Below are 16,774 nucleotides of genomic sequence, written 5' to 3' on the forward strand. Positions count from 1 at the left end.
ACAGTTGATCACATGACCTTGCGTTGGCTGACAATGTCACAAAAATGATGCGTGCGCATCGATGGGGCTGGAAGCTGTGCTTAGCTATGATTCTGAGCGGTCAGATAGCTAGCAACAATGACAAGAAGCTGCCATGTGGGGAATCGTAGGTTGCTCGTTTCAGCTAGTTTTATCTTGTTCATGATACCATGTCTTGTTTTGCGGTGTTTTGACTGATTTCATGTCAATGCAAATAATGGCTAAAATTCGCTAGCTATCTAACCAACAATTGAGAGACAACAATGTATTTGAGAGACAACAAGTGCTCCGTGTGCAAATGTATTTCTATTTTCAATAAACATTTGGAGACTAAATATAGTTTACATGTTGTCAAAAATCTAATCCAACCCCATCTGTTTGCCTCATACTTGCTCACATACTCGCTAAACAACCAACCTGTCTGTAAGCAAGGCAAACCACGTCACTAGCTGGCCCATACACAGATTATGACATTTAGCTTGGAACCTTCAAATTTACAACAGATTACAAATAATTTGAATTTAGTTCCAAACAATATCATGCTCAAAGAACACATTTCAGAATCTTAGTTGTGTTTTTCAATGCAACGGACAATACACCTTGGCCATCATCCAATATTTTAGTATCCATTTGGCAAGGTTATCTATCATGTCAATCAAGTCATTGAACTTAAGTGGGGCTATATCTGATGAAACTAGGGCACTGTGCTTACAGTAGGTAATAGCCCCTGTTCAGTATCCGCCAAACGAATTCCCCGTTCTGTGAACATATATGTTCTGCATTGGGGGGAGGGGCTGAAGCAAACCAAAGGGCCAGCACATAGATTGAAGCTAAGTAGCTGCCTCCATGCTAACTGATGTGTGTGGACAAGGATGCCCCTGTTGAGGTGAAGGTAATCCTAGCAATCAGGGATGTCAGTGGGGGTGATTTGGGCGTGATTGAGGTGCTGCATCAGCTGACTGTAGTCGGTGAGGGGGCTGGGGGCTTGACATATGGCTCTAAAGGGTGGCTCCCAACCCCCCTCTCCGATCCATCTCAGGTGACAGTCTTGTTCCATGGGGAGAGGAGGGTCACAAATCAGGGACAGATGGTAAATTGGTTGTGGGGGTGAGAGGGTTGGGAGGCAACATGAATGTCATTTGAGGGCAGACAGACTCTGTAGTAAGAGTGGAAGCCTTTATCATGGGCTCATTGGTGATTGAGATGGTGGAAGCTGGAATTTACATGGAGGATAACGAAGCTAATATTCACTCCTGGTTACCAATTGTCAACCTAATTTTCTAAGTTATTGTGTACATAGTGTGTAGGGGTGGCAGGTAGCCTAACGGTTTAGAGTGTTGCGTCGTTCCAATCCCTGAGCTGATTAGTTGAAAAATCTGTCAATGTGCCTTTGAGCAAGGCACTTATTCCTAATTGCTCCTGTAAGTCACTCTGTATAAGAGCATCTGCTAAATGATGTGAAAAAGTTGACCTTACTCTATGCCGTTAAATGGTTCATGATGGTCTATTAGAAGTACAGAAATCTCATTCATGTTTTTTCCACTTCCTTTCTTCCAGGTATCGTTCTCGCTGACATCATAGAGAAGTACTTTGTATCGCCCACTCTTTTCAGAGTCATTCGATTAGCCAGGATTGGACGAGTACTGCGACTCATCCGCGGAGCCAAAGGAATAAGGACCTTACTCTTTGCCTTAATGATGTCCCTTCCCGCCCTGTTCAACATCGGCCTCCTGCTCTTCCTGGTAATGTTTATATATGCCATCTTTGGCATGGCCAACTTTGCCTATGTCAAGAAGCAGGCAGGGATCGACGACATGTTCAACTTCGAGACATTCGGCAACAGTATGATCTGTCTGTTCCAAATCACCACGTCGGCAGGCTGGGACGGCCTGCTCAGCCCCATCCTCAACAACTCTCCGGAAGAGTGCAACCCCAACCTCATCCACACAGGCACCAATGCCCGGGGCAACTGTGGCAACCCCTCGGTGGGCATCACCTTCTTTGTCACCTACATCATAATTTCCTTCCTCATCGTGGTCAACATGTACATCGCCATCATCCTGGAGAACTTCAGCGTGGCCACCGAGGAGAGCACCGAGCCGCTGAGCGAGGACGACTTCGAGATGTTCTACGAGGTGTGGGAGAAGTTTGACCCGGAAGCCACGCAGTTCATCGAGTACGCCAAGCTGTCAGACTTTGCAGACACGCTGTCGGAGCCGCTGCGCATCGGCAAGCCCAACAAGATCAAGCTGATCTCCATGGACCTGCCCATGGTGAGCGGTGATAAGATCCACTGCCTGGACATTCTGTTTGCCTTCACCAAGCGCGTGCTGGGCGAGTCGGGCGAGATGGATGCTCTCAAACAGCAGATGGAGGAGAAATTCATGATGGCCAATCCGTCCAAGATCTCCTACGAGCCCATCACCACCACGCTGAGGCGCAAGCAGGAGGATGTGTCGGCCGCTGTTATCCAGAGGTGCTACCGCAGGCATCTGGTGCGGAGGCAAATGAAGCAAGCCTCCTTCCTGTACAGATCAATGCAGATCAGTCTGACGCAGAGCCCCACGGGCGAGGGGGGCACCGCTCCAGAGAAAGAGGGTCTCATAGCCTCCATGATCAAGGAGCACTACGGGGGGCCTGAGATGGAGCTGATGGAGACCCTGTCCTCCACCTCCTCTCCACCGTCTTACGACAGCGTCACACGGGCGACTAGTGAACTTTTCCAAGTTTTAATTTCCGAACAGTCCAGGAACAGTGACTTGAGGGAACATTGCCCCGCACCCGACAGAGTACCAGACCGCGAGACATTTCTGTAATGGCAACTAGGAAATGCTTTTTTTTCTTTTTTTGTTGTTTACCGAATGTAACATAGCTCAAATGACACTGGTTTAATACTTGTGGTTGTCCAGAGAATCTGCAGGGGTTTTCATAGAGAAAAGGCTAACTATTTATTTATTTTTGGAGAACATGCTTTGAGGGAGTACACAAAGGCGGTGTGTGTAATCCTAGATAACCTTTGATCCTGCTCATGTCAACTTTGCTTCACAGTTAATATGCATGAATGACCTTTGCAGGGTCACAACAATTATATCACTGATGTAATAATAATTTATTAGACTGAAGGAAATACAGTTTATCAATATTTACAAAGTATGCCTGACCTTATGAGTTCATTAAAGGTCTTACTATTATTGGTGTAATTACTTATAATAATTAGTTTTCAAACTGTGAGATGTGAGAAAAAAACTAAGGGATACAATTTTTCGTAGTAAAGTATAACATTGTTGATGTTACCAGTCTTTCATAGCAGTACAATAATTAAAATGTTTTATATTTTTAGAGTAAGAAAAAAAACATGGCCTCTTCTGAATTGCAGTACTACCACATTGTATTTGAGCATATTTTGAGCATTTTTGCATTTACGTTTACACGTAAAGATATCCCGGGATATCCCGGGGCCCTGCATTTGAGTTGTTTCCCTTTCATAACAATCTGGGCCTAGTTACACAAAACTAAGAAGCAGTGCAGTAACCATGATCTGTATGTGACAATCAAACCTACATCTATCTCATGGTTACGATTGACAGATTTCTCTTTCTCCATAACTTCTGTAGGATTAAAACTGCCCCAATGGCTATATATTTTATATGACCATCAGCGATTATATTCACTATTAGTCGGACGGATAATCGTCCTATTTATTTTTTATTTAAAGTGTGTTTCGCATGTTTTGACTGCATCATATAGAGACGTTGCGCTCAAGACTGAAAAACAATTATTTATCTATTTTGCACAAACTGTGTTTAGCAATAATTTACTACTTTTTAGGATAAAAGGGTCAAAGTTTGTACAGCATTAATTTTACAAACCGTTCAGCTTCTCTTGGTTACCCATAGCTTAGGCCTACTCTCAACTATATCACTGACACTGGTTTCTATTTGACTCAAATAATAATAAGGACACCGCTCAACTTTAATATGATATATATTTTCAGGTTATGGTTGCAGGTGTGTTGAAGGGCTGTTTTCTGTAGCAATAGATCCAGTGTGTGCCTGGTATATACCCCTGTCCTGTTTCTAAATGGACCTCTACTCACATCGTTCTCCCATTAGATGCCATGGGTGTGTGACTGGGATCGCACTGCTATTTACCAGTGTCTACGGGGACTTTTCTAAAGACATTTCTGATTGCATGCTTTGTATTGGGAATGTTGGGGAACATGTTTAAAAGTCGGGAGCGATCCTATTCGTTTTTGGGTGGGACATTTTTATACAAAAATGTCATGGTGAAAAGTCAACTCTGCACATCTCTGTCATAAATGCACTGTTTTCATCCTAACGAGAGCTGCTTCATCATAAAAACATCCAAGACATGCACAGAAAATGCTTATTTTTCATTCTTATAAACTGTCAGAAATGCAATAACCTACAACAGTCATCTTCTCAGCAGTCCGTATATAATCGTTTTGTTGTTAGAATGATTATTCCCAGAGCATTTCTCACTGCTCAACCACAATGCAGTGCCTCAGTGAAGCCCCCGTTGCAGTAAATATTATTCAGAAAGAAGTTTTACTACTTTCAGTTGACGTTTTTTTTTTAGTATGTTGCAAACACATGCCTCTGTATTTAAGATAACAACCTCCTGTGAAATAAATGAGAAAGCCTACAATATCACTGATTATTCTTTTGATTTCAGAGTCATGTATGTGGTGGTGGTGCGCGGGTCAGCTGTTTGTTCACCCGCACCCACAATTGCTAATAACCCATCTGCAACTGCCCGACTTCATGTGATAGTGAAAATCTGAGGCCTGCACTCGACCCTAACCCTAATATAGAAAATGCACTGTAAGCTACAGCCAGGGATGGCAGAACGATTTCTTTACGGGGGTACAGGATTTTTTTTGCCTGATTTAGATATGTTTCTGCTGATAATTCCTGACATTTTGGTATGGTATTTGTTAGTCAACTTGTCCATAATTAGATACATGCAGCTTCTCTTCTGTCATTATATGTTGCCCTAGAAGACTAAATAAACCCTTGCTAACCAGAATAATGTCATAAATCAATAGAATGAATGCTTCTGCTGCTTTCACACAACAAATACATTTAGGGACAAGGGAGAAAATGCAATAACTCAACCCCAAAAAACTGGAAAGATATTCTGTGCAAAATTTCCAAATTACATCAGTTTTATCGGTTGTAACGAAATAGAAAACTGTGAAAACGACCCAACATGTTTTTGGAATCCTATTTTATGTGGTTGAAATACTATCAGCTTTTATGATGCTGATGAAGATGCAGCACCTACAGATGGTATCTAACTGGCATTCACATTCTCTCAAGATGCTGAAAGAAAGAAATCATATTTCTTCACTCCTGTTCCGAGTCAAACTTTCACCGACATTTGGAGTATCATTTTACTCCAATCAATGCTTAATTCTGCAGGAGTTAATATTAAGGCTATGTGAGAGGTTCTAGACCTACAGTCAGTGTCAGGATTTCAGTTTCCATTTAAAACATCTGAACAGTAGGCTACAGTTCCCCTGACGTGCCATAGGCCTATTTGAAGTCCCCATCTTGTGACTACTGTCGAATGTGTATAGCGCCTCACAATCATCACACAACATAACAGACACTCCTATCATCCTCTTTAACCACTTTGACAAATCTTTCCCAAACATGACTTTTCTGGGCCTCCTTTCTCTTTATTTTCAACTCTACATTTCGCAGCTTTTCTCCAATTGAATTAAACTCAGACATTGTCCTTTTGCCTACATGGATCATGTTAACATTTTCTGTAATTTCCCAAAGCATTTGGCGATTGGTGTGTAGGCTATTTGGCGATTGGTGTGTAGGCTATTTGGCGATTGGTGTGTAGGCTATTTGGCGATTGGTGTGTAGGCTATTTGGTGATTGGTGTGTAGGCTATTTGGCGATTGGTGTGTAGGCTATTTGGTGATTGGTGTGTAGGCTATTTGGCGCATGTACAGTTAGGCCTAAAGCTTATAGGCTTACACATTAGTACCAGGTCTAAAATGATAAAAGAAAAACTCAATGTAGCCTATAGATATAAACTGTAATATAATGATACATTTATGGATTTCTAAAAGGTATTGTTTTCAACCCCCAATATTTAATGACCCTAAACCCACCAGCCCCACACCTCGGACTGGGGTTATGACTCAACCCGCTCATCACTAGTATGTGGCAGACCTGAGTGAAAATATTTTCTTTCAAATACTTTAGCTGCACCTGATTGAGCTTGCTTGGCACAATGGAAACAATGGGATAGTCCGAGCTCATCCCATCTGGAACTGCAGAAAGGCTCCATCGAACGCTCAAAGTTTTTGAAAGAAACAGATACTATTTGAACCCACGGCTGGTATGTGGTACAGTATAATGCAAGCAATCTTCATTTTGCCAAATGAGAGTGGCATTATGTTGAGAAGAAGGCGATGGATTGTACTATGACTCCGCAGCATGAAGAAGACGTTTGGATTTGGCATACAGAAGGGATGCAGCATCATGCTACAGTAGCTCAGAACATCAACTCAAGTGACCTACAATGATGTAGGTTACTGGCTGTCAGTAAGTATTACATGTCTCTATTATGGCTGCGTTTATACAGGTAGACCAATTCTGATCTTTTTTCCACTAATTTGTCTTCTGACCAATCACATCAGATCTTTTCACGTCAGATATTTTTCAGAGCTGATCTGATTGGTCAAAAGACCAATTAATTTAGAAAAATATCAGAATTGGGCTGCCTGTCTGAACGCAACCTATTTGGTTATACAAGGAAGATTGGCTACTTAAGCGGAAACCCCACCAGGGCTACAATGCAGATGTTCCCACCGACCCTCAAAAGAGATGATGTCATTTGGAATCAGTTGGGTTAATTCTGGCATCAGTAATTTGGTAATTATTTTTTTTCCAACACAGATTGAAAGGGACTTAGGCTACCTAAGATGATCAAATCCTAAATTAGGGCCAATAATACAGAAACTGCAGAAAAAAACATTACATGAAAGTCTGGTCTTGCATGGATGTTAAAAACAGTTAAAAACAGTAAAGGAAATGTCATTGTGCTGTGCATATCGTTATGTGCACCAAGAAGGAGTCAGTCAAAATGGATCCTAAACCTGTCTTCGGGCTCAATTCAATCAAGCGTAAAACACAGTATTTATACAGTAGCATATACAGAAATATTTTTTTCCTGTAGTCAGAAAAATCACAGAGGATGACGCTGAGGTTCTCTGAGGATAATAAGAATGCACATCCGTAATTACTGTAAAAAGAAAAACCTTCACTCGTCATTGCTTATGGTTTTCCAAGCACAATACACGTGTGCAGGGACAGTGATTTATACTGAAAGACATTGCATGTTTGACTGGATTCTGCCCAAAGTCTTATTGCTATTGCGTACAACCTGAGCTTTTATTACATAAGTGTGTGTGTGTGTGTGTGTGTGTGTGTGTGTGTGTGTGTGTGTGTGTGTGTGTGTGTGTGTGTGTGTGTGTGTGTGTGTGTGTGTGTGTGTGTGTGTGTGTGTGTGTGTGTGTGTGTGTGTGTGTGTGTGTGTGTGTGTGTGTGTGTGTATACACCCAGGTGTGTGCTTCTAGATTATACAGTATGTGTATATCTTGTGTATTGGGTGTTGTGTGTGTGGTTGTGTTTTCTTGTACGTGTGTGAACTTGTATTTGTATGTGCCTGTGTATGTGGACTTCACCATACCATGGCATACAGTGCTGCGTCTGATCAGCAGGACGAAAGCGGAGCGATGCTGCTATCTCTGTGATCTGATGCTTTCAGATGGGTTCTGTGCCGGAGAAGAGGAGCAGATCGACTTTGACACCTGGACGCAGGGCACAAAGGCCCCCTTCTGTTCAGGGCTTTGTTTAACAGCACATCGCTCTGGCTCCACTTCTTCTCTTTGCAGTCTAGAAGACCAGGAATTCACTGTTTATGTTTTTCTCATTTAAGCAATTACCATTATTTGAAAAATATGTTTTATGTGGATGTTTATGAAGCGTGGTAAGTTGTGCAGCATGAGACCATACACCTGATATGAGTGATCACTGCTGTAAGTGCACACAATTTTATTTAGTCAAAACGGATGTACTTTGTTTGTTACTTCTATAATTGCTAGTCCTGTCAATTTTACAGCCCTACACACACACGCAGGCAGACACACACGCACGCATGCATACACACAGCTGTCAACCTCCACTGGGGACAGACCTTGGAGTATTTTGTCTGGATTGAGGGACTTCAAAAGTAGCACTGTTTAGGTTATATGGTGCCAATTCAGACGCACCCCCGACTCGTTGAGATGGAGACACAAAAAGAAAAAGTGCACAGAAACTCTCTCTCTTTCTCACTGTCTTTTTTTTTAAGAACGCCAGATGTCCTCAACATATGAGCAGAGAAAAAAACACTGTGAGCGTGAAATAATCTGCGCCTCTCTTTGCCTGAAACCTAGTTGTGCAACCAAGGTAAATAAGCCAATGCCCTTGATGCTACTCAGAGCATGTTCACGTCTTCTGCAATGAGGCTTGTTATGAGGAGAATATATTTAAAATAATCTGGTTGTCTGAACAAGGACGTCTATATTGAGTTGTCAACTAACTGCAGGACAGGAGTTATTGTAGAACAAAATGCATAATTGTGTAGTCAATTATGTTGTTATTGTACTATTATGACAGCTTTGTAATTCAACAGTGATCCAATTTCCAATAGTCTAAAATAGGTTCTTCTCACTTTCTCTTTTCATGAATCTCCACTGCCTGGAAAGAACTGGTGAGGTGAAAGCAACTCCTTACAAGGCATCAATCATATTGCTTTCACCTAATCCTGTAGTTTCAGATCAGTGCAGTTGAAGAAGATTGAAGGAAGCCACTGTAGACTATTGAAACGCGCCCAGGGCCGACTCTAGGCATAAGCGACATGACCAGACTCTTTGGGCCCCTCTTTGGGCTGCTAGGGGGCCCTCGGCTCCCCCCAAAATATGTTTTTTTATATACAGTATATCTCAATTTTTTTAAAGAAACTTACTGTTGAGAGCTAGAAAAGTAGAAAACATAAGGTGCAAGTTCGAAATTTGTACATCAGTACTTCTTCTCTTGTTATGTTAGTCACTGACAGTCACTCAATTAGCTAACAATGTTTATATTGGTCAGTTAGTCTCACCAGCCTTCTAAACTTCTAGTAATCATGGCCGAATATCGACCTCACTCAGATATCATTAACGTGGCATACGTCATCGCAAAATATGTAGAATTGCAGGAAATAAGTTTCAAAACTGATTTTTTTTCTCTCTGTCCCGTGGCAAAATGAATAGAATTGCATGACATTTGTTATAAAAACACTCTAATGGGGGGGGCAAACAAATCTCGCTTAGGGCCTGGACGCACCCCTGCAATAAGATCTGAAGAACTGTCTGTGCCCTAATCTGACCCTGGCCTGGTTAATGTCTAAATGCCCTGGACAATATCGACACATGGGCTCTGTGTGAACTGACTGAAAGTACATGACACACTCAACCACTGGCAGGACACAGATACACAAACTGACAGGAAACACACGCACGCACACACGCACGCATGCGCACACATGCACACACACACACACATTGGCGAATACCCAGTTTGGAACACCCCCTAAGGGATTTGAATATTTTCCTCTGCAGGGTGTTTTTCAGTGAATGAGAAAGGCACCTATACCCATATCCACAACCTGGAGCAGATGGCGCCCACAGTGAGAATCTGAACCTAAAAGATCTTACAGTAAACATCACTGGCTTTAATTACTGTTTTACACAAACACACACACGCTGTACGGGAGACATGTGGCGTAGCCTTGCCAAGTGACAGACAGCGGCGGAAATGTTGACGTTAGCCTGGCAACCCACTCACTGTATGTCCTCATCAGTGTCGTTGGGAAGGAAGTTGCTTTGATGCTTTCTATTAGATTAGTGTTTGTACAGGAGAGAGATTAGCTGTTCCTCCACGATGACCTGGTATCATCTGGGGACAATGCCCTTTAGAAAGCCTCAGTCCCTTCAGTTTGCTCAACTTTATTTGACTATAGGTGAAATAAAAGGATAAAATAATTCACCTGTATTAATACTACTCCCTCCTTTTATCCATTGTGATCTGAAAGGCAAAACTGATTCTAGATCAGCAATCATAGGCATTTTCAACAGTCAAAACAATAAATTCTAAGCACATGCAGGACCATGCTGTTTTCTTGTAAACATGTACAAAATTGCAAATTATGAGACACTTTGTGTCCTGGACTAAAATACATTTTAAATGCAGATTCTCACTTGAGAATGCTTTTTAATCCAGGACTAAGCTTAATTTGGGTCTAGGAAACAGGCCCCATATATATATGACGTATTTATGTGTGTAATGTAAACACTGCCCATGTAGTCATCTCACCTGACTGTTTGGTGGTCACCTTGGGTTGTGTCTGTCATTAAAACACAGTGACAGCTGTCACTTTGGCTCAGTGTGTAACCTGTTTGTCTTGTGGTTAAGACCCGGTGCTTATTACCATACCTGCCCCGGCTCATTCCTATCAATCCGACAGTGCTGTCGCACACACTCTGCCACAGCACGAGTCAGGACTATATATCCTCGTTATGTCAGGTGTATAAACATCGCCCAGCCCCCAACGCTTCTCACGCACATACATGTATATGTAACCAGCCTCGTGCTGCCACAGTATAAATGACCTATAGCATAACAGTATAGCTTCCGCCCTCATGAGCTCGCACTGAGACAAGCTCTTGGGACGTCTTTCTTGCAAACATAAGTGACTCTCGAAACACTGGTAGCCAGCTGCGCCACAGAGAAGCTAGCAATTTCATGGCGCGGGTCCGTGGGGGTATTTCAACATGAGCAGTGTGTTTAACCAATCAGCAATGGGGGCATGAGGGGCTCAGCAGATATATTGAAACATATCCCCATGTGACATACCAACTAGTCTGCTGTATGACTGTGATGGCTGAAATACTTAACAAGTCAATCAGGCATTGTAAATGAACCTCTCATTCCTAATCTCTGAATTGTCATTAAATCAAAATAATTCATATAGTGATATGCTTTAACATGAACCTTAGACAACAGAAACCGTGAAGGCCTCAGGCTACAGTATGTAGACCTGCATAGTTTATTTGTTGCATAAGAGCTGGCCTGCGTTATGTGCCATCCATCCCATGCTGCACTGAGTCAGTCTCGGAGTCCTTTCTCATGTCAAAGTGATATGACTGATGTGGCGTCTTGGTCAGAGACTGGATGGGGACTAGGAGAAATTGTGTGCCTCATTTGGGCTGTCAGTGAAGGTTGATGTGGGTGGTATTGGGGATGGGAGGGTTGGACATTTTAAAGGGGGGATGGCTAGTCGCTAGTGGTGCACGTGTCAGCTGTTTGTTCACCCGCACCCATCCGCAATTGCTAATAACCCATCTTCAACGGCCAACTATATATTGATAAAGTGAAAATCTGAGGCCCACATCCGACCCTAACCCGCTAATATAGAAAATGCACTGTAGGCTACAGTCAGAGACAATGGAGCATTTCTTGACAGGGGGTGAGGATTTTTTGACAGAGGTGAGGATTTTTTGATAGGGGATGCAGGATATTCTTTTGCCTTTTTTTTGTCTTTCTGACATTTTGGTAGGCTATATGTTAATCAACTTGTCTATAATTAGATACTGTACATGCAGCTTCTCTTCCGTTATGTTGCCCTGGAAAGCTAAATAAACCCTTGCTCACCAGAATAATGTCGTAAATCGATAGAATGAACGCTTCAATCTAGTTGACATCGGTAAACTTTTCTCTGTCATCTGCTTTTTTCGTGGACCAAAGACATTTTGGGACCGTGGAGAAAATAAAATGGAAAATATATTTCTGATATGATTTCAGTCTGGCTTAGATGCATATTTTATGTGGTTAAAATACAATTAGCTTTTGTGATGCTGATAAAGATAACGCACCTACAGATAGTATCTAACTGACATTCACGAGATCTCACAATTTCTCGCATGGAATAGGCTTCATTTCTCAGAACAAGAATAGACTGACAAGTTTCAGAAGAAAGTTGTTTGTTTCTGGCCATTTTGAGCCTGTAATCGAACCCACACATGCTGATGCTCTAGATACTCAACTAGTCTAAAGAAGGCCAGTTTTATTGCTTCTTTAAACAGCACAACAGTTTTCAGCTGTGCTAATATAATTGCAAAAGGGTTTTCTAATGATCAATTAGCCTTTTAAAATTATAAACTTGGATTAGCTAACACAACGTGCCATTGGAACACAGGAGTGATGGTTGCTGATAATGGGCCTCTGTACACCTATGTAGATATTCCATTAAAAATCAGCCGTTTCCAGCTACAATAGTCATTTACAACATTAACAATGTCTACACTGTATTTCTGATCAATTTGATGTTGTTTTAATGGACAAAAAATGAGCTTTTCTTTCAAAAACAAGGACATTTCTAAGTGACCCCAAACTTTTGAACGGTAGTGTATATTCAGCCTCTTGCATATTGAAGGAAACACAGAGACGAAAGATAAATAATTCTATGCTTTTTAAAATGTATATTATTGGTCAGATTTTTGGTGCAAGTCTGGCTTCCCTTGGCATCCATGAATACACACCACTGGGGATGCGGGGGTGTGGGGATAGAGGGATACAGTGGCGTGAGGAGTGGAATGGGCAAGGGGGTGGGTATATGGGAATGGTACGGGAGAGAGAGACAGATAAATGAGATTTGGACTAGTACACCACCAGTTGGGCAAACGTTGTCCTGTGCCCTACCCAGAAGCTGGCGTGCAGTTGTATAGTCCTGGTAGGCACTTCGTCTGGGGCTCATTTGCAGTGTTAATGATGAAACCAACACAAGTTGGTTAGATGTTAAGAGTTGGAGAGGTGAGTTGGTTAAGAGGGGAGATTAGAGAGACCACAGGGCATGGGGCACGCACACAATAGGTTGGTTAGAGGTTAGTGTTGGTTAGGAGTGGAGGTTAGAGAGACCTCGCGGCATTGGGCACTCACATGACAACAGCTGGTCACACACTAGTCTAACTCATGGGAAGGTTACAGGTCCTACTGTACATAAAGTTATCATCAATCTAGCTATTCTATTCTATTGCTCCAGCAATGATTAGGCTTGAATAGTACTTACTCCAAGATGAGGGTCAAATATATTAGGATATCAGCATACTAACGCAGAAAATATCAAGTCAACAGAAATTGTGGTTTTAGTAAGAAGTCACTACAACAAACAAATGGCCATAAAAATGAACTAAAACTTGTTGTGTCAATGCAAAACCCTTAATCAACTGAAATAAACTGACTAAACCAGCCATTCACCACAGGTCACTGCTGTGAGGAAGCAGAACAGAGCAGTAGTCAAAGAGTCCTGGGTCCGGTCTTTATCTCTCTCCCTCCCTCTCTTTCGTCTCTCTTTCTGTAATTACCTCTCCTTCTCTCTCTATCTTCCACTCCTCTCTCCCCGCTCCCTCCCCCCCTCCCTCTCTCCATGTGTTAAGAGATAAGCGTATGTGTCTGCGGTGGGTCCCGGGGGAGCAGTGTGTTGCTGTATGACGTTGCCATGGCAGCCGCGGTCCTGATGAGGTCTCAGGATGGCCCGGGAAGATGACTGTGTTCTCCCAGGTGGAAGGCTCTGACCTCACTCTCCCAGGGTTAATCCTCCTGTTTGCCTCCCGTCGTACAGACAGAGATGACTACGAACCACACCACTCACTCACACACACATGTACATGTACACAGTATGTACAATACACACACATGTACACACAATGCGCAATACACACAGTACACAATTGTGTACACACACAATATTGGGACTATAAATTGTGCATCCTGTATTATACTTATGCTAAAAAATGTATTATATTCTACTGATTTTACTACATTCTACTATTTTCTTGCATTATTTATTTTTGTTGATGCATTATCAAGAAGGAACCTGCAGGTAAGCATTTTGTTGGAACATGTGTATCCTGTACATAAGGCCAATAAAACTTGAAACACACACATACAATAAGCACAGACACATATGCAGGTCCACACATGTACGCCATGTCAATGTGCTAACACATGCCCACAGCCGTAGAGAGAAAATACCCTATAGTGATAGAGAAGGGCATCCCTTACCTTCAGAATCAAGGTTAGGAAAAGTAGAATTTCAAACTTCTGCAAACTGACTCATTGGTGACACCGTGATTGGCCTCGGACTCATTTGGGCTGACATTTTGTCGATGCGAAAAAGCTGTGCAGTTGTCACAACAGACATCATCACTTCACTTCACTTCAGCATGGCTTATATTAAAACATGTAATTTTTCCTTATTTAGCTAATACTACTTATTTTAACGCTAACAATACTTATGTTGACGCTAACACTACTTATTCTGATGCTAACACTGCCTATTTTGACAGTAACACTGTTTATTATGGCACTAACAATGCCTATTTTAGTCTTAACACTACTTAATTGGGTTGTCAAAATGAGACCCTGGGTGATTGTTTCTGGAGGACCAAAACTTTAGGCCTGAAAAATGTGAAAAGAAGAGGGACAGTTTGATCATACACTCTGGGTGGATGGGACAGTCAATCCACTCTGGTGTGCTTATCCTATGTATTCTTCTCAGTGTTGAATAGTGTTCAAGTGTTGAAACGCGTTCAAGTGTTGAATAATCGCCTTTCTCAAAGACATACCCCCTGAAGTTTAACAAGATCGAGAGTAAACAATTCAAGCCGCTACCAAATCGTGTGGCAAGTGCCTCTCCTTGACGAGCTTCCAGGAAAGTCAAGCCAGCAAACGGTGAGTAGAGCCTAGGAGGGCCACAAATACAACAATACCGGAAGCCCCTCCGACAGCATATCGGCTGCAGCCCTCCTTACTCAGACTTAATGCGAGTGGTCCTCGGAGCCAAGCGTCCTCTAGAATGCCTGACCTCAGAGCGTCTCTGTGTTTTCCAAATCTTTCAGGGTGGCATTGTCGCGCTAATTCAACGTGACAGCTCGTCAGGGGAAAGAGAGAAAGAAAGAGAGAAAGAGGGAGAGAGAAAGAGAGAGAGCAACTGAAGTTCATTATGTCGACTTGCAAGTGTCAAGGGAAAGAAAGAGAGGGAGAGAAAGATAGACAGAGAGAGAGAAAAAGAGAGAGAGACCGAGAGAGAGACTCTTCACAAAGTCCATTACGTTGACTATTATCAGCTGGCCTAAACTTCTACACAAAGCATAATATTATCCGGCCTACTTCACAGCACTTAAAAAAGTTAATTGTTTCTATTTTTGATAGGTCTAGTTATAAGAATAAGACGAAGGAGGCAAAAGTGGCCTAAAAAAATGGAGATTCATATTACAGTAAGCAGAACAAGTCCATTGTACAGGGCTAAGCTATAAATATTAATGAACTGTTTAAGTCTGTGTGGACAGACATGCCTGGGTTGTATTCATTAAGGTACCAAACAGAAGAAAACAGACAAACAGGGACTAGATGAACTGTCAAATAAGAAATGCTTGTTTTCGTTTTCCATTACAAAACGTTTTTCTATAGTGTGCCCTAAACGACATTACCTGTGTGGTTCTTGAAGCACCTTTAGGAGGATGATATTAAGGAACAGGGCAAAGGTCAGTGTAATTTACATGAATGGGAGAAAAGGCTAGTCTTAATCACAGATCCTTTGACCTCAATCCCCTCAAGGAGTCTGGGCTTGTTCCCCCCTCTCTCTCCTTCTCTTCATCTCCCTCCATCTCTGCCACTCCTGTATCCTCTGTATCAACACATGCACGCACGTATGCACACACACTCACAATTCAAGACTTCTGTGCTCCAGAGCAAGATCCTAAACCTGCTGGTATTAAACTACACTGTTATTACCATCAACTCTAAAGACGTGTGGTAATCAACTCACTAATAATATAGCACTGATACTGTCAGTACATGGTCTAACATCTCCCCCTGCTGGATTCTACAGGTAGGAACCAAGAGTGTCCTGAACACAGATAACCTGCTCTCGGCTGAAGGAGACACACCCTCGAAGGAATTACCAACAGTTTCCCTTATATCTGCTTTGACTGAGCGGAGATAGTCAGTAGTACTCATTGTCAGTATCCAGTGTTTACAGATCTGAGCAGATGATGGGAAGGAGATGAGGAGAGTAAGTTGTATTGAGCCTATAGAGCCCCAATGGTAATGTACTCTATGGAAGAAATGGATGAGTCAGGGTATTTCAATTAGCTATAGCTTTGCCAAGCTTGGAAAACACTGGATTAAAGACAGTGGTTCAATAAATTGATATCAGATTCACAACAACTTTGAGCTTGGTCTATGAAGGGACACAGAGGAAGTGAGGGACAATGTGAGAGAGTGAAATGTTTTTTCCCCCCCTCCCAGAAGTGTGTAGGCCTACATACATAGCAATGTTGATTATAAGTCAGCACAGTAGCCTTGTGCAAGCCAGATCAGCCCTCCTACTGTGCTGTAAACCAGAGGATGGGCAGAGCATAGATGGACTAATTGCTTACATGGCATGTTGTTCTGAGGGGGAATTCACTCCGACACCGTGGCAGACTGGGGCAGCTAATTACAGCCTTGGGTTGGCCAACGCAGCTGCTCCACACACAGTAACAGCACAGGTCTGCATGGGGAGGAGAAACACTGCAACTTCACACATACACACACACACATGCATGAAAGCCTACACAGACACACAC

General features: G+C 42.4%; 1 protein-coding gene across 2 annotated transcripts in view; it reads left to right on the forward strand.

The window, feature by feature from the left end:
• scn5lab (sodium channel, voltage gated, type V-like, alpha b) overlaps nt 1–4,981 on the forward strand; it is a 189,960-nt gene extending 184,979 nt beyond the window's left edge. The window contains exon 28 of one of the 2 annotated variants that reach the window (XM_021562572.2): nt 1,576–4,981. In XM_021562572.2, the coding sequence (XP_021418247.2) occupies nt 1,576–2,834 (1,259 nt within the window). In that variant the 3' untranslated portion in view covers nt 2,835–4,981. The remainder of the gene's footprint in view (nt 1–1,575) is intronic. The other variant, XM_036943977.1, reaches the window with a different exon arrangement.
• The last annotated feature ends 11,793 nt before the right edge of the window (nt 4,982–16,774 follow it).

The sequence above is a fragment of the Oncorhynchus mykiss genome, chromosome 15, assembly GCF_013265735.2.
Source record: "Oncorhynchus mykiss isolate Arlee chromosome 15, USDA_OmykA_1.1, whole genome shotgun sequence".
NCBI lineage: Eukaryota > Metazoa > Chordata > Actinopteri > Salmoniformes > Salmonidae > Oncorhynchus > Oncorhynchus mykiss.